The sequence below is a fragment of the Paroedura picta genome, chromosome 4, assembly GCF_049243985.1.
Source record: "Paroedura picta isolate Pp20150507F chromosome 4, Ppicta_v3.0, whole genome shotgun sequence".
In the NCBI taxonomy this organism is placed as follows: domain Eukaryota; kingdom Metazoa; phylum Chordata; class Lepidosauria; order Squamata; family Gekkonidae; genus Paroedura; species Paroedura picta.
In genome coordinates this window covers 11,796,377-11,813,933 of record NC_135372.1, presented here as the reverse complement: position 1 = coordinate 11,813,933, position 17,557 = coordinate 11,796,377, and the positions used below count along the sequence as shown (strand labels likewise).

Below are 17,557 nucleotides of genomic sequence, written 5' to 3'. Positions count from 1 at the left end.
CCCACCCGGCCCCCTCCTGCTGTCTGCCTGAAGACTTCCTGTTTCCAAACCCTTCTAGTGCGTCTGTGTGGCTCGACGGGTTCCCCTTTTTCTCCTGGCTCACAGTGGTTTGCTCCTTTTCGTTCACAACGTTCAGGGGAAGACCAAGACTAGGAAAGAGCCACTGAGTCTCCAGAGGCCTTCCCTCAAAGCTCTCTCTCAGGTAAGGGGAGTCTCTTGTGGCCATGAACATCTCCCACTGTGCTCACAGAGGGTGGTGTGAGGGGACAGGATGGAATGGGTTCTTCTCCCTTGAGGGGCACCAAGAGCCCAGAAGAGGAGCCTTTGCCGGGTCCTTTGGGGTTCTTTTTCCTCATGAGCCAGATTCCTTGCTGCCCTGAGAACCGTGTATTTAAATCTCACCTCAAGTGCGGGCTGAACAGCCTAGATGATTTTTCTGATCTGAAAAGGCAGGCGTAATGTGGGTGTCTGTTTTCGGCATGGGATTGCACTGAATCTTTGGAACAGACTATTCAGTGGAGGCAGCAGAAGACAAGTTTTCCTAAAGTCCCCTCAAGTGCTGGATTATTCACCCCTTTTTCTATCGATGGTCAGTTTCCTTGAACAGATGCTGCCCTGGTGCCATGTCCCCCTCCCCTGTTCCTAGTTCTTCCTCCTAGCTCTGGGTTGGGAAATAGCTGAAGATTTGGGGGAGTGTGGAGCCTGAGGAGGGTCAGTTTTAAGAAAGGGAGGGACCTCAGTGGGGTATAATGCAAAAGATCCCCTCTTCCAAAGGAGTTGTTTTCTTCAGGAGAACTGATCTCTTGCCACTTGGAGATCAATTGTAATCCCACCTGGGCTTAGTCTGCATACAATATAATGCACTTTCAATACACTTTAGAAGTAGATTTTCCTGTTCTGCACTGGAAAATCCAGCTGCCAAAGCACATTGGAAGTGCATTATCCTTTGTGTGCAGACTAGGCCCTAGAGTCTGGTAACCCTGCTGGGAAGGATGGAGTGGGTGGGGGGTCTATGCCAAGGAAGGGCATGGCACTCTGAGCCCCTGGGAAACTTGAGTAGAAATCATTGCCAAACTGCTGAGTTCATAATGAGGGCAGTGAGTCTCCTCCTCTTTGCTGAGCTCACTTGGCCACAAACAAGAGGAAATAGATATTTTGCACAAGAGACCCAACCTTTGAGGTCAGAGACAACAGTAAAATGCCCAAGAGTGGTGTTTTTGGGCTCTTCTGCTGCTTACTGCTGGTGGGTGAAAAGTTTTAGCTTACTGGACAGTCTTGCAAGAACAGCATGGCTTTTAAATTGGCGTATTCCTTTCATCATTGATGAGAAAAGGGGGTGTTTGTTTGTTTATATACTGCCCTCCCGTGGCTCAGGATGGTTTACAGAAAACACGAACAGGTACAATATAAATTCAATAACAGAGAGGGCCATTCCACACTGATTCTTTGTAGCAGGAGTGTGGCAAATTGAAATCGCTAATAATTTGCAGTTATGCACAACGTCGTTGACAATCTGCCACACTCCTGAAACCGATCTGCAAAAAGCGCTTCATTGTAGCGCTTCCAGGGAAATCCCAAAAAGTGGATTCACCCTCCGGAAAGCGCTACACTCTTGCAACCAATCTGCAACACTAGCGGGAAAGTTCTGTGCGTTACCATTGTTGCGGTTTCTACAAAGTCCCTCCCCCTGGCTCTCTCCTCTGATCTTCCGGAGAAGTGATCGCCATTTTTTTTTCTCGGAGCGAGCGGAGATCAACGCACTGGCGAGCCTTCGTTTACCCAGGGAGGCTTCCCCGGCTGCAGTCCCTCCCCAGAGCTGTTTTAAGTCACCAAGCACCAAGCACCACAGAGCCCCGTTTGCTGGTTTATTTTCCCTTTATTTTTCCCTTTATTTTAGACCGAAAATCATGCCTGTGCGGGGGGAGGGGGTATTTTTTTTCACTCGGGGGGAGCGTGGCAACGATGAAACGGCAGCTCAAACACCACCTGCTAGATAGATGGGTCTCTCCGTTGCAACGAATCAACGCAGATTCGTTGCAACGTGTGTGTGTGTTTTTTTTAAACCTGCCTTAAAGGGAAAGGGGCTTTTCGGGAGCATGATAACGGCCACCCATTGGCTGCTCATTTGATTGATGGCCAGGTTATTGCTTCCTGGCTAGCAATTTTTGCCGAGATCGGAAACCTGTGGGGAACAATAGAAACGCAATTGGATTCCACTACAAAGGCAGGTATGCATAACGACGAATTCCGCTATTTAAAATGGCGTTTTTTCGTTCCACAACCAATTTGCTACATAGATCCTGGTGCGGAATGGCCCAGAGTAAAAGTAGCTGAACAGTAACAGTCGTAATAGTAACATTAGTTACAATAACAGCAGTAATAATAGAAATTATATAATAATAATAGAAATTATAAGTAATAATAGAAATAGAAGCAGTAATAATAGAAACATGCATCTCAACTGTAGCTGTAGCCACATTGCCCCTTGATGTCTTTAATGGGCATATCTGTATGGGGGGAGGGGTTCTGGGAGCCCAGTACGTGTTGCTGGTTCTCTTGACCTCAACCAAATGCCTGGCAGAAGAGCTCTATTTTGCAGGTCCTGCTAGTCCCAATAGTAAGGTGACCAGATTGCCCCACTTTTGGAGGGAAATCTGGGGGTACCTGGCAAATGGTACTCATGTTGAAATTAAAAAATATATATTACAATACTATTTTTGCGTTCTATGCTTTCTATGAAAATTTTTGTTGCTCCATATAGACCAGGCAGCTGACTAAGGCTTCTGGAGGTGAATCAGAGTGGCTATCTATCAGGAGGAAGAGCTGGGTGTCATCTGCATATTAATGACATCCCAGCCTGAACCTCCGCACTAGCTGGGGAAGTGGGCGCATGAAGATGTTAAAAGAGGATTGGAGATGATTGCTCCCTCTGGGACTCCACACATTAGCTGGTGGCGGCTTGATTGTCTCTCTCCAGTTGCTACTCCCAGAGGAAGGAGATCAGCTATTGGAGGGCTGTCCCCCATGTCCGGGTGTAGGCAAGGCGGTGAGCTAGAAGCTCATGGTCAACTATGTCAAATGTTGCTGTGAGGTCTAATAGCACAAGCAGCGCTGACCCACCTCAGTCCAGCTGGCGATGGAGGTCGTGCATCAGGATGACCATCACTGTTTCAACCTCATGGCCAGGCCAGAAATCTGACTGGGATGGGTCTAGGACTGAAGCTTCATCCAGGAATGCTGATATTTAGTCTGCCACAGCCCTTTCTACCATTTCCCCCAGAAACACTAGGTGCGAGACAGGTTGGTAGTTGGCAGGCTTTTGTTGGTCCAGAGAATATTTTTTTCAGCAATGGGCATGCCACTGCGTCCTTCAGTGCCTCTGGGAATTCTCCTGTTGAGAGGGAGAGGTTTTGTAATTATCTGTGATTCATATGAAAAGGAAACAAATTCCTTGTCTCTTTATATTCTCCCCAGCAGATTTCTACATTCTTCTCTTTTTAATTTTGTCCTCACAACTCCTGGGGGAGCTTGGTCTGTTTAGCCTGAAGTGACTGAGAGGGGATCTAATAATCATCTTCAAGTAAGACTGCCACGTAAAGGATGGAGCAGCGTTGTTCTCTCTTGCCCCAGAGGGACAGACCAAAACCAACGGGATGAAATTAATGCAAAAGAAATTCCACCTAAACATCCAGAAGAATTTCCTGACAGTTAGAGAGGGAATGACCCACCCCACCCAACTTCAAGATCTTATTCCAGCCATGTTGGGAGTGGGGAACGCCACTGCCAAGCCCCAGAGCAGGAACCCTGCTTCCAAACCCATCTGCATGGGAGAGGAGCCTCTGTCGGGTGCTTTGGGGCTTCTTTTCACTCACCCCCCAGATGGATTGTGGGGGATCTTGTTGGACCCCCTGTTGATAGTCCCGAGGACCAAGGAGTGTTACCCACACTGGATTGATTCTCTGTCCTCTCCTGCTCTTCTCCCAAGGGCGGTGGCAAGGGAACAGTGGTTTCGAGGGACAGGAGATGGGGCCACATGGGTGGGGGTTGTGGGAAGCAGGCAGAAGGTAAGGTAAGCTGAGCAGAAGGAGTTGAGGCACTGCTGTCCTCAGCTATAGGGTGGGAGATGCCTGATTTGGGGGTTGGAGCTTGGGGAGGCCAGCAACCTCAGTGGTATATAATAAATTGCACCATGGAAAGTAACCACTTCCTCCATGGGAATTGGTCTCTGTGGCCTGAAGGCCAGTTGTCAATCCAGGAGATCTCCAGGCCCCACCTGGAGGGGCCTTAGGGCCTTGTGGCAGGAACGGAGCAGTTAAGCTTTCTGTGGGCAAAACTGTCCACATGCTTCAATTTCTGCTTTTAGTCTTTGTGGGGCCTGAAGACAGTAAACTATGTGAGTGGGGTAATGAGTGAGATTAGTTCACCAATTTTTACAAAGAGAGTATCTGGTCAAATATCTTAGGCGGATTTATTAAAAATTAATAGAAAGGATTTTATAAAAGACAAATGAAAAGATCCCCTAACACAGGGGTAGTCAACCTGTGGTCCTCCAGATGTTCATGGGCTACAATTCCCATGAGCCCCTGCCAGCACTTGCATTTGTAGTCCATGAACATCTGGAGGACCACAAGTTGACTACCCCCTGCCCTAACATACAGACACACATTTAATACAATCATACAGATGAAAAACAAAGAGGTGATTGACTGTGACTGACTTCACACAGAGACAGCTTTTGGCTTATTTCTGTTACACAAGACAGGAATAAGGTTTTCTGGCAACATTGTCTTTAAAAAGAGAAGGGAACATGAGGTTTGTCTGCATTGGCGAGACTAATGTGGCAGCAGGAATGAGGAACTTGTGGGCAGGGCTTGGGCCTGCATTACGCACTGCAGCAGCCTCTTGTGCTTCATCTTGATGGGCACGGGAGGATCTGGACCCCCCAAGGGCTTTTGTGACCATTTTTGTAAAGAAATGGTTCTCGGTAAAGGTGAGGAGGGTAGTGTTTTCTTGCACATTCGCAGACAGAAGGGGGGGGGGTCAAAAGTGCTCAAAAGTCAAGCTGCAGCTACAGACAGAGGGTTGTATTGCATGGTGGGCTCAATGGGGCCCAGAGTCGCGCATGGAGTGAAACATCAGCTCTTTATTTAGATCACAACCGAGAACTGGGGAGTCGCAGCCCACCATCCAAACTTCTGTACTGCCATGGGGCCCCACCACAGCCTGTGATTGGCTCCTTGCAAGATCCCTGGCTGAACTCATTGGACCATTCAAATGATCCATTGGCAGGATTGATCCTGCACGCTTAACCAATAGCATAAAATGCTCCTGCTGTTTGAATCGTGGTCCCCACTCTGTGGGTCTACCTGGCTGCATACACAACAGGTCGGGAGGGGGGCAGGGAGGGAGGGGGCTTCCAATAGATCAGGGATCCTCAACCTGTGGTCCTCCAGATGTTCATGGACTACAATTCCCATGAGCCCCTGCCAGCATTTGCTGGCAGGGGCTCATGGGAATTGTAGTCCATGAACATCTGGAGGACCACAGGTTGAGGATCCCTGCAATAGATGACTGGGGCTCGCTGCCATACTCAACCAGAATTTTTTTCAAAAAAAAAATCCTGTTTTCATGGAAGAGAAAATGCCACCTCGTACAAGTTCACAGTTCCCATGAGCTGCTGACCACCGGAATGGTCTGCTTGCCTGAGCCAGCAAAGGGTCTTTTGGAGAAATAGGCAGCCTCCCCTGCCCAAGGCCCACTTGCAGCTTCCCTCCCCTTCCTCCACCTGCATGGAGACAGAGGTTTAAGGAGGTGTTGTTTAAAGCTTCAGCAGCCCCCTTCCACACTTTAGGCCTCTGCTAGAGTAGCTGTCCCCAACCCCCGGTCTGGAGACCAGTAGCGGTCTGTGGATTGGTCGATACCGGGCTGCGGCTCCTCCTCGTCCTCCTCCCCAGCTGCTGCCCTGCTACTCTGCCTCCGGCTCACCTTTGGTGCTCTCCAGCAGCGTTTGAGACTCAGGGTTCACATGAAACTCCGGGTTCACAGAGACTACAGTTCACATGAAACATGGGGAACAAGAACAATATAGCAAACTCAGTAGATATGTCAAATGGATATAATGCTAATAATAACAGCAACAAACAGGGAGAATAACATTCTAACAGAATAACCATCCAACAGTCCCATGGCTGATCATCATGAAATACGAAAGAGTATTCGTAGAAACCTTTACAGCTTAATCTTACTGCCCATGAGCTGCAGGTGGGCAAATGTCTTAATGCTCCCTAAAGAACTTCAAGGCAAGGAAAATTATATCTGGTTTCAAAGGTGTTGAGAGTTAATCAACGTGTAAGAGGTGAAACTGCACTGACCTTCATAATCACGTTGTTTTACAGTAATTCAGACAAGCATTAAACAATTAGAGATAGTATGACCAGTCCAGTTCATTTTTAATACACTGGAATGTAATCCTGATGTGAAAATTATTTCAACTTCTTTTCTTAGAAGTAATCTATTGTTGCCTGTCCTTTTAAATGCTGTTTTGAAGTAAAACCGCACAGCAAATTTAAAGCCTTTTGGGCTGTGATTTTCTGATAGAAAGTGAGACACTAAAGAAGTATCAACAACTTTATTCCGAATCCTTGATTTATATTCCTCAATACGAAATTTTATGGGCCTACTGCATTTTTCCAATGTAATATTTACCACATATGCATTTTAGAATATAGATAGTTTTTAGTATTACGGTTGGTATGTTCTGATACAGATAAATGAAAATTTATTTCAGGAGTATTTATCTCCTTTGTGACCCAAGCCTGATCACACACATTACATCCCTGACAATTTGTATGTCTACCTGGTCTATATGATGTGGGTTCTCAAGAAATTTCACAATCTGTGTGAATAAAATTGTGCTGTGCTGTGATCTGCACGACATGGAGCTTGCAGTCCTATGAAGAAAGTGGAGGCCTCTACCTTCGACAACCCCATCAGCTGTTCTCAGTGGATCTCCCTATTTCTTAAGCATAACATTGTTCGTGCGTGTGTGTGTTTTGCCTTCCAGCTGATGGCTACTTTTCCTACTACCTCGCCTTGCACTTCTCTAGAGGCAAAAGAGGCCAAGTCTTGCTGTTCACCATCTGAGCCGGATGATGACGACGAGTCTTGTTGGAACAACCTGGAGGACTTCCGGGTGAAGCTCATTTCAGTGATAGACCCATCCAAGATAACACCTTACCTCCGGCAGTGCAGGGTCATAAATAGTGACGATGAGGAACAAATCCTCAATGACCCCAACCTGGTGACTAGGAAGAGAAAGACGGGTAAGCACCCCTTGGACATGCCAAGTCTGGATTTAAAAAAGGGAATGGTACCTACAACTTCAAAGTTAATATGTACAATTCACAGGAACATCAGACGACCACTGCTGGATTAATTTAATGATTCACTTAGTATGGAGAACATGTCAATACAGACTGGTATCCCCATACCTATGTGAGCCTGTGGCCAGTATCATATTATTATTATTATATAAGGAATTGTGAGTGATTAAAGAATCTCATTGAAAATGGATATTACCTGGATTCCATTTTGGCAGAAGTCCTACAGAATAAAGAAATAAGGAAAACTACAAAAAAGGACACTTTTCTTTCTTTTATGAATATATTTATTGTATTGCCATTGGATAGGTCTGTTTCTCTCAGTTTGGTTTAATTATTAGACCGACCTTCTTATACTCTTGTATGAAGCAGCCACTGATAGACAAATCCTCCGTGAATCTGTCAAATCCCTTTTTAAAGCTCTCCGTATCACTACATCCTCTAGCAGCAAATTCCATGTTTTAATCACTCTCTGTATAAAGAAGTATTTTGTTTTATCTATCTTGAATCTGCTGCTCCCTGGCTTCATTGGATGCCCTCAAGGAGTATTTTAGCAGACGGAGATAAAGTTATCTGTGTCAGCACTCTATATCTGTAAACGCTCCACGGGAGCGATATCAATAAAACAGTAAGGGCCCTCATGAAGGGCCCTGTCCGGGATGGGGAAGGGTGGCCATTGGCCCCTTCCCCCGTAGTGACAAGCGGGGTGCCGATTGGGCCCTCCGCGTGTCACTCTGGCGACAAGGCACCAATCGCCAGCCGTGTGTTGCGCGGCTGGCGATTGGCCACTGGCCCCAGACCTGATGAGTCGCCCACTCCCTGCTGTGTGCCACATTCTCCCCACTGCCCCCATTCGCCGCCGTCCCGCCAACAAGCCAGGTTGTTGGTGGAGCTTGCAGGAGAGCAGCAGAGGGAGGTCTTTGGCACCAGGAAAGAATCAGGGCAGGCGCGTCGAAGATGCGCTGGCCCTGCTTCTTTCCCGCCTCCCAAGCCCCTGCCTTGGGTAGGGGGGGGGAAGCCTCGGGGGGGGGAGCACCCTTTCCCACCCCTGGGTCATGTCTTAACTGAAGAGTCCTCAACTCTTCAGCCTTTTCTCCTAGGGAAGAGGCTCCAACTTCCCAAACACCTTGGTTGCCCTCGTCTGTATGTTGTCCAGCTCTTCAATGTCCTTTTTGGGTTATGGTGACCAGAATTCTATACTGTATTCGACATGAGGCCACACCATAGATCTGTACAGGGGCAATATAATATCAGTGATTTCATTTTCAAACCCATAATAGTCCCTAATATAGGCCTGATAAATCTGAGAATAGACTCGCTGTCACAAAAAATGCAAATACATCCAAGCGTCATGAGGAGAGCTTTTGATGCGAGTCTTCAGTCCCCTGGGATAGGATTCCTGTGTGGCCCTTGAGCCTCCCTGTTACTGGGCCTATCTCTCTGCCCCCCTCCTGGATTTGCTGGTTTCTTTTCTTATGACTCACCCACAGACTCGTTAGCCAGATGTCTGGAAGCAGCGATGGGTTGGCTCAAGCAGAGCCATCTGAAACTCAATCTTTCAAAAATGGAGGTCCTGTGGTTTGGTAGAAAGGGACCTGGTGAGGAGTGTGACTGCCCTGCCTGAATGGGGTGCAGCTACTAGTAGAACACTCAGCTAAGAACCTGGGTGTGATCTTTGACACCGCCCTCTCCATGGAGGAACAGATCACGAGAGTAGCAGGGCTCCTTTTTTCCACCTACACCATGCTAAGCTATTAGTGCCCTACCTAGCCCCAGAACACCTAGCCACAGTGATCCTTGCAATGGTCACCTCTAGGCTAGACTGCTGCTCTACATGGGCCTACCCTTATCCCTGACCTGGAAACTACCACTGGTGCAGAATGCAGTCACTAGGGTCCTCACAGGGACACCTTGGAGCATGGGCACATCTGGCCCATGCTCAAACAGCTGCATTGATTACAGGTGAATGCCAGAGCAGTCTCAAGGTTCTGGTAATCACCTTCATGGCCATGGTCTGGGCCCTGAGTATCTGAGGGACCTCCTCCCTGCCTACACCCCCTAGACTCGAGAGTGCTTCGTTCCACAAACACCAACAAACTGGTGATCCCTGGCCCCAGAGAAGCACAGCTGGCCTCCACCAGAGCCAGGGCTTTTTCAGTCCTGATGGAAAGAAACTCACAGAAGATATTGTGCCAGAGCGCAAACGATTCCACAGGGGCTGCAAAATGGAGCTCTTCCACCAAGCCTTCGGTTGAGGCCAGGAAAATGAAAGCAAACCCAGGGGCCCCTCCCACCACCAGCCTGCACTCAGTGAAATGTTGATAAAAACTCCCAAAGTCTGGTAAACGTCAGTTGCTGCAGTCTAATCATTACGCAGATGCACAATCTGCACAGTTACGCCTTTAATGTCAAAAGGTTGCAAGTTATATATATGTTATGGGTTAATAAAATGCTTTTGTATTATGCCAAGAACTTGTATTATATTGCCTTTTCTCTATGTAAACTGCTCTGAGCCGAAAGGGTGGTATATAAATATAAACAAACAAATAACATTTATTTGGGAAATCTCTGTGCCTCTTGTGCAGAGAGCTTGCTGAGGCAACTTGGGCAGTAAAGCATAACAAGAGCATCATGCACCATACAAGGTACATCCATTAACTTACTAACCATTAAAATGCCCACAGAATAGCAGAAACAGGGAGCCTGGTGGCAGGAGTCTATTGAATAGTGGGTTTAATCAGGGGTAGTCAACCTGTGGTCCTCCAGATGTCCATGGACTACAATTCCCATGAGCCCCTGCCAGCCCCTGGGTTTAATAATGCACGGAGTCGCTCCTAGAATGCAACATCAGCTCTTTATTAAGATCACACCACGGAACTGAACTCAGTAGCCCACCACCTGAACTTATATACAGCTGAGGATTCCCACCAAAGGCTGTGATTGGCCCAGGACAAGACCGTCAGGTTTAAACCAATCGGTCCATTTAAACTAACAGGTAGAAGTTCGGATCCTACCCATTTGTCCAATACAATTAAAAGTCTCTGCTGTTTGAACTGCGGTTCCCAATTTGCGGATCTGATAGTCCGCATACACAACATTGCCCAAGTTGGGCTGGAAGTTCTCAGCCTCGGAGCAGACCTCAAAAGCCATGTTCAAAGGTGAACCCCCATGTGAAAAGAGATCTTTGGTCGGCATAGGAAGGGTGCCTCAAGGGGAAGGGCATTTTACAGTTTCTGAGATTCTGTTTCAAAAACTTCTTCCCTCTGTAATTGCAGGGCTTCTCCTGGATATTCTCCAAAGAACAGGTCGGAAAGGTTTTGTGGCGTTCCTCGAGAGCCTGGAATTGTACTACCCACATCTTTATAAGAAAATAACAGGCAACGAGCCCAGCAGGGTCTTCTCCATGATTATAGGTAACACGTTGCGTTGGTTGAGTTTGAGAAACCTTTTTCAGACTGTGCCTCAAGTGGTGGAGCTAAAGGATTGGGAAGAGGCTGTCTGCCTTTGTGGTCTCTTCCAGGGACACATTCTGATGGCAAAATGATAATTCCTTTGTGGCAGGAGTCCAGGGCAGAGTCTGCACTTACTTTGTTTATTCCATTGTCAATCCTGTTGAATTCAGATCGCTTTGAACTCGATTCTTCCTCCCCCCCCCATTGAAACAGGAAAGTCTTCGGTACGTGGTTAGGGAGGCTCAGAAGGGGGGGGGGGAGCCAAGCCTCTTTCTTTCTTTTCTTGAAGGGTGGGGGGAGAGGAGGCAGGCAGGGAGCCTCTTTCTTTTCTTGGAGGGGAGGGGGAGAGGATCAAAAAAGGCAGAGGAGGGAGGAAAAATCCAGGACCGACAGAAGTTGAGAGAAATTAGGGGCTTCTCCTTTAAGGCAAGCGTGTCACATGACCAGGTGTAGCCTATCAGAGGTTCTCTACCACGGAGCTTTCTTTCCCAAATGGATATTGAAGATTAAAAGCAGTCTGAGATATCGCACAATAAAGGTAGGGTCACTCCGGATCAATCCTTCTTGCTGCAGAAGGAAATTTTAAATCGCCCGAAATCCAAACTGAAATTGCATTCTGTGTAGAGGGCAGGGACTGAATTGACCTGGGGTTGGAATAAAAGCTCCATGCAGTTTACACCCAGTTCTTGTATTATTATTGTGGTTCCTGGTGAATTCGAGGCTTTGTAGACTGACTTAGGAGGACAACATCCCAACTCAAAAGTGATCATTTTCTCCAGAGGAGCTGATCTCTAGCCCAGAGCTCAGTTCTAATTCCAGCTCTCCTGACCCCACTCTGTCTGTAATCCTTAAAAAGTGTTTTGCTTGCCACCCCCCCAGTAGGCAGATACACAAACAAAGACAGTACAGAAGCTGCATTGATGAGAGAAAAACGGGAACAAAATCACTGCACCCTTAGAATTCCTTCATGTGTTTTAATGCTAGTAAGCAGGTGGAAGACTTGCCAGAGCATTCCCTGGCTCCACAAAGGCTTTCAGAAAACAATTTCTTCAGTCCTAGTGCAAATTATTCTATCCATGAAACAAGCGACTAAAGTTTCAATAACGGTTGAAGAAAAACGTGGAAAGATTCAGGTGGGTAGCCGTGTTGGTCTGAAGTTGCAGAATAAAATTTGAGTCCACAATTTGAGTCTTATTGTGGAGTTTGAGTCTTAAATTTGAGTCTTAAAGGTGCCGCTGGCCTCTAAATTTTGTTCAAAAATCTGGAAAGCTGTGGATGCCCTAGGACTATAGTTCCATTTTAGAGCTATTATAAAAGGAAAGTGTTTTCTGAAAGTGTTTATAGAACCGGGGAATGCTCTGGCAAGTCTTCTACGGGTTTACTGTCACCCACCCAAGGCATCAGTAACCATCTCAGGGTTCTCCTGCCAGCTGCTGCTAAGTAGTCTTTCCTACTACTAAGTAGTCTTGCTGACTTCCCACAGAGCTCTCCTGCTGCCCCGCCAGCTGCACGCTGGCTCCCTTTCCCACAGAGCCACCTCTGTCCCGCAGACGCTGCTGGGGAGTCCAGCCTGACAGATCTCTTGATGAAAGAGATGGCCAAGCTCCAAGGCGCCATCCGTGAGGAGAGACAGAATGCCCAGGAGCTCAATGCACTGCTGCGCACAAAGGATGGCCTTCTCAAGGAGATGCGGGTGCGGGACAGCGTCCTGCGCAAGTACCAGGAAAGAGCGCACAAGATGAAAGAGGAGAGAGACAACCTCAGCAAGGAGCTGAAGCAGTGCAAAGATGAGAACTACGAGCTGGCCATGAACTATGCCCGGCAAAGCGAGGAGAAAAATGTGACTCTGATGAAGAACCGGGACCTGCAACTGGAGGTTGGCTTTTTGGTCCTGCTGTGGGTAGGAGGGAGGGAGGGAGGGAGGGAGGGAGGGGGAGGGAGGGAGGGAGGGAGGAAGGAAGGAAGGAAGGAAGGAAGGCACGCCGGCAGGCAGGAAGGAAGGAAGGAAGGCAGGCAGGCAGGCAGGCAGGCAGGAAGGAAGGAAGGAAGGAAGGAAGGAAGGAAGGAAGGAAGGAAGGAAGGCAGGCAGGCAGGCAGGCAGGCAGGCAGGCAGGAAGGAAGGAAGGAAGGAAGGAAGGAAGGCAGGCAGGCAGGCAGGCAGGCAGGCAGGCAGGCAGGCAGGCAGGCAGGCAGGAAGGAAGGAAGGAAGGAAGGAAGGAAGGAAGGAAGGAAGGAAGGAAGGAAGGAAGGAAGGTGAGGCAGGACCAGGTGTTCACCTCTGGGTTTTGCCAGACTCAAGTGGAAAAACAGAACCACTGCAGCAGGAAACAGTTTGGCATGCCAGATAAGAGATATAAATAAGACAGGGTTAGATTCAGGTTTTGACGATGGTCCTTTTGCAGTGCCCGAGGTCTGGGGCTCTTTTTGAGCCAGTTTGGTGTAGAGCCAGTTTGGTGTAGTGGTTAGGAGTGTGGACTTCTCATCTGGCATGCCGGGTTCGATTCTGCACTCCCCCACATGCAGCCAGCTGGGTAATCTTGGGCTCACCACGGCACTGATAAAACTGTTCTGACCGGGCAGTGATATCAGGGCTCTCTCAGCCTCACCCACCCCACAGGGTGTCTGTTGTGGGGAGAGGAATGGGAAGGCGACTGTAAGCCGCTTTGAGCATCCTTCGGGTAGGGAAAAGCGGCATATAAGAACCAACTCTTCTTCTTCTTCTTCTTTTCTTTTTCTCAATGTGTATGTGTATGTGGGGGGGGGACCTTTCTGCCTCTTGAAAACCATCATGTTTGGAGGGCAGAGTTTGGAAATTCCGGCTGTCATGGCTGGACTGAAGCTGGGGCCAGAGTAGCAACACAGGCAGCCTCCTGAAGTTTAGTTGTGTTTTGTTCCTTCCCATCCCCCACCTCCTGGGACCCCGGCCCCTCCCATGAAGATCGACCTGCTCCGGCACAGCTTGTTGAAGGCTGAAGATGACTGCAAACTTCAGCGGAAGCACACCTTGAAGTTGAAACGCGCCATGGAGCAGCGGCCCAGCCACGAGGCTGTGTGGGAGATCCAGCGGGAGAAGGACCTGCTCTTGGCCAAGAACAAGGAGCTGGAAAGCACACTGCAGGTCTCTGGGAATCTTGTAGATTGGGTCGCCCCCTGCGGGTTGGGAAATGGAGCGTTGAGGGTGAAACGTGGGGAGGGAAGGCACCTCAACAGGGCATCAATTCAACCTGGCCAACTCTTGGATACGTATTCAGAGGCTGCAGCCTTGAGCAGACAAGACCGATCTTTTTGCAGATCTGAAAAACCAAGTTTGCAGGAAAATATGACATCTAAACAAATATGGGAGGGGGAAGTTAACCCCCACCTAAATAAAAGCAGCACCTGTTGTTTTAAGAAATGAAATGGTTATTTGGGGGATCACTAGGCAATCCACAACAATATTGGCAGCTTTCAAGCTTGGGTTTCTGTCAGTAAAAAGGTGGAGGAGGAGGCGGGGCCATTTCCAGGGCTTTTTTGGACCTCTGAGGACTGGCTCATTGAGCTAGGCATGGCGGCAGCTGGGCCTGGGTGCATGACTCACTCAGCCCAGCTGCTTACTATTGTTTAACATCAGTCACCCGATTAGGAGCACTTACTTCTAATCTGGCAAACCAGGGTGTAAACTGCACAGAGCTTTTATTCCAATCCCAGGTTGATTCAGTCCCTGCTGTCTACAAAGAATGCGATTTCCATTTTAATTTTCAGCGATTTAAAATTTCCCTCTGCAACCACCAAAATCATCCGGAGTCACCCTACCATTTCTTCGCGATATCCAAGAGTGCTTTTAATCCTCAATATTGGAAGATTCGAATTGAGAAAGCACTGGGTCCGTGGTAGAGAAGCGCTGATTGGCCAGCTGACTCCGTGGTAGAGCAGTTCTGATTGGCCAAGCCTGCCAAGGCTGTTAGCTTTTCTTAAAGAGGAAGCCCTAATTTTTTATTATTATTTCTTTTTCAATTTATTTCCTGCCACTACCTTGCGGCTCGTGGCAGGTCATAACGTCTTAAAACCCCATTAAAACGCAGCAAAAGATTTTATGCCAATAAAGGTACTCTGAATCTGAATCTGAACCCATTAAAAGACATAAAACATTCCCAACATGGCGGAAAGATCAATAAAAAACCCGACTCCCCCCTCCCCCCACTACTAGCAGGGTGGAGAAGGAGGTCCCGATGATGTTCACTTCAGATCACAGGGGGGGACGGCGTAGAAGCTGCAGAAGCCCTCATTTCTGTGGATAGAGATATGCCTCGTGTTTTTTTTTCTCCCTTCTCTGTTGTCTTTAATTCCCCCCCCCATTCAAGAAAATAAAATAAAGAGGCTCCATCTGGGCTTGGCTCCCCCCTCCCCTTCTGAGCTTCCCTAACTAGTGCAGAACACTTTTCTGTTTCAGGGGGGGAGGGTAAGAAGAAGACTGAGTTCAAATCGATCTGAATTCAACAGGATCCACACTGGAAAAAAATAAAGTAAGTGCAGAATCAGCCCTGGTTTGATTTCCCCCTTCTCCTCCACATGAAACCAGCAGGGTTCGCCACAGCACTGATTAAGCTGTTCTGATCAAGCAGTAATGTCAGGGCTCTCTCAACCTCACCTCCCTCACAGGGTGTCTGTTGTGGGGAGAGGAAAGGGAAGGCGACTGTAAGCCGCTTTGAGACTCCTGCGGGTAGAGAAAAGTGGCATCTAAGAACCAACTCTTCTTCTTCTTCAGTAATCTCAGGGCTCTCTCCTCACCCACCTCACAGGGTGTCTGTTGTGGGGATAGGAAAGGGAAGGCGACTGTAAGCTGCTTTGAGCCTCCTTCAGGTCGAGAAAAACGGCATATGAGAACCGACTCTTCTTCTTCAGAAGCTAGTGTGGTTACAGTTGTAGGGTAAGCTCTGGGAGATCCAGATCTGAATCCGCACTCTGCTGTGGGCACTCCATGGGTGACTTTGAGTCATTGACACATTAAGCGTGTAGCCTACCTCACAGAGCTGTTGTAAGGATAAAATGCGGGGGATAAAAAGGATGTAAGCTGCTTTGGATCCTCATTGAGGAGAAAGTCTGGATAAATGAATGAAATATATAACAAATATAGTAGAAGATGATGAGTAGATAAAAGTTTGGTGGGAAGGAGAGAAGGAAGCAGGGGAAACTGATACAAGGGTTGCCAGGAGGAGAGGAAGAGCACATAGTGTGGGGAGGGGGATACAAGGGCTTCTCCTGGATATTCTCCAAATAACAGGTCAGAAAGGATTTGTGGCGTTCCTTGAGAGCCTGGAATTGAAGAAGAAGCGTTGGTTCTTATATGCTACTTTTCTCTACCCGAAGGAGTCTCAAAGTGGCTTAAAATCACTTTCCCTTCCTCTCCCCACAACAGACACCCTGTGGGGTGGGTGAGGCTGAGAGAGCCCTGATATTCCTGCTTGGTCAGAACAGTTTTATCAGTGCTGTGGCCAGCCCAAAGTCACCCAGCTGGCTGCATGTGGGGGAGTGCAGAATTGAACCTGGTTTGCCAGCTTAGAAGTCTGCCCTCCTAATCACTACACCAAACTACCCACATCTTTATAAGAAAATAACAGCTGGGGGGTCTCTGGCCCCAAGGAGGTACATCTGGACTCAACTAGGGCCAGGACATTTTCCACCTGGTGGAACGAGCTCCTGGAACATATTTGGACCCTGTTGGAACTAGCACAGTTCTGCAGGGCCTGCTCTTCCGCCAGGCTTTTGGTTGGGGCCAGTGAAGTAGGAACATCTACTGGGCCCCTCCCTATTGAAAAGATACCCTCAGGCGATACTCCCTCTCCAGAAGAACAGAAGAAAAACTGACTGTTGATGCTGCTATTCTATTCTATGTTGACATTAGATGCTATTTTTAAATTGTGAATTTATCTTTTCAGATTCTATACCAGTTATAATGAGCTGTCTTACCTGTCGATGTTGCTTAACAGGCTGAACACTGCCCTGAGCTGCTTTGCTGTGTAGGGGGGGGGCATATAAATCTGATAAATAAACAAGCGGTGGCCCCCGCAGGTCTTTGCAGGTTACCCTCTGTGCAAATGGTTTGGGCCTGGTGCCGCGCAAACGTCATGAAGGGGAGGGAACCTGAAGACAAGGCGTTAGAGAAAGTCAGGATACAAACGCAGTAAACATATAATAAACAGACTGGAAGATGGAGGGTGGTGGTAGGTAAAAGATAGGTTGACGGATGAGTCCTGCTGGAGTAGCAGGTATGTTTGGGGCCAGCAGTGCATTTTACAGACCACGGTTTGCTCCTAAATTCTATCGGTTCCTCGGGACTGTCCTTTTGGCCACAGTGACCCACGCAGCAAGGCTTGAGCACTGGAATTTACTCTCCCTGGGATTACACGTAGAGACGATTCAGACCCTGCAGTTTCCAAATGCAGCAGCCCCTCTTTGATCAGGCGCATGGTCCGTGTGGAAGCCCCCTTGGAGCCCTGTGTGGGATTCGATGGGCTCTCATGGGTCAGACCTCGCGAGGCTTCTCATGTGCTCATTTCGCTCCTTGAAGGTCACCAAGAAAGGCAGTGCTGGGAAAGAGAGCGGCTCCAGCCCGGCTCTGGAGGCTGAGCGGGCACAGATGTTGGGAGAGCACCGGGAGCTGGTCAATACCATCTACGACTTGCGGCAGATGCTCCAAGCGGCTGAGGATGCCCGGGACAAAGTAAGGGAAGGGGGCGCTTGTGCTGT

General features: G+C 48.3%; 1 protein-coding gene across 2 annotated transcripts in view; it reads left to right on the top strand.

Moving 5' to 3' along the window:
* Window positions 1-17,557, top strand: part of CARD9 (caspase recruitment domain family member 9) — a 34,210-nt gene that overhangs the window by 2,867 nt on the left and 13,786 nt on the right. Inside the window, exons 1-6 of one of the 2 annotated variants that reach the window (XM_077331922.1) lie at window positions 31-202; window positions 7,064-7,322; window positions 10,655-10,792; window positions 12,382-12,707; window positions 13,770-13,949; window positions 17,379-17,531. In XM_077331922.1, the coding sequence (XP_077188037.1) occupies window positions 7,067-7,322; window positions 10,655-10,792; window positions 12,382-12,707; window positions 13,770-13,949; window positions 17,379-17,531 (1,053 nt within the window). In that variant the 5' untranslated portion in view covers window positions 31-202; window positions 7,064-7,066. Of the gene's footprint in view, window positions 1-30; window positions 203-7,063; window positions 7,323-10,654; window positions 10,793-12,381; window positions 12,708-13,769; window positions 13,950-17,378; window positions 17,532-17,557 lie in introns of those variants that run through there. The other variant, XM_077331923.1, reaches the window with a different exon arrangement.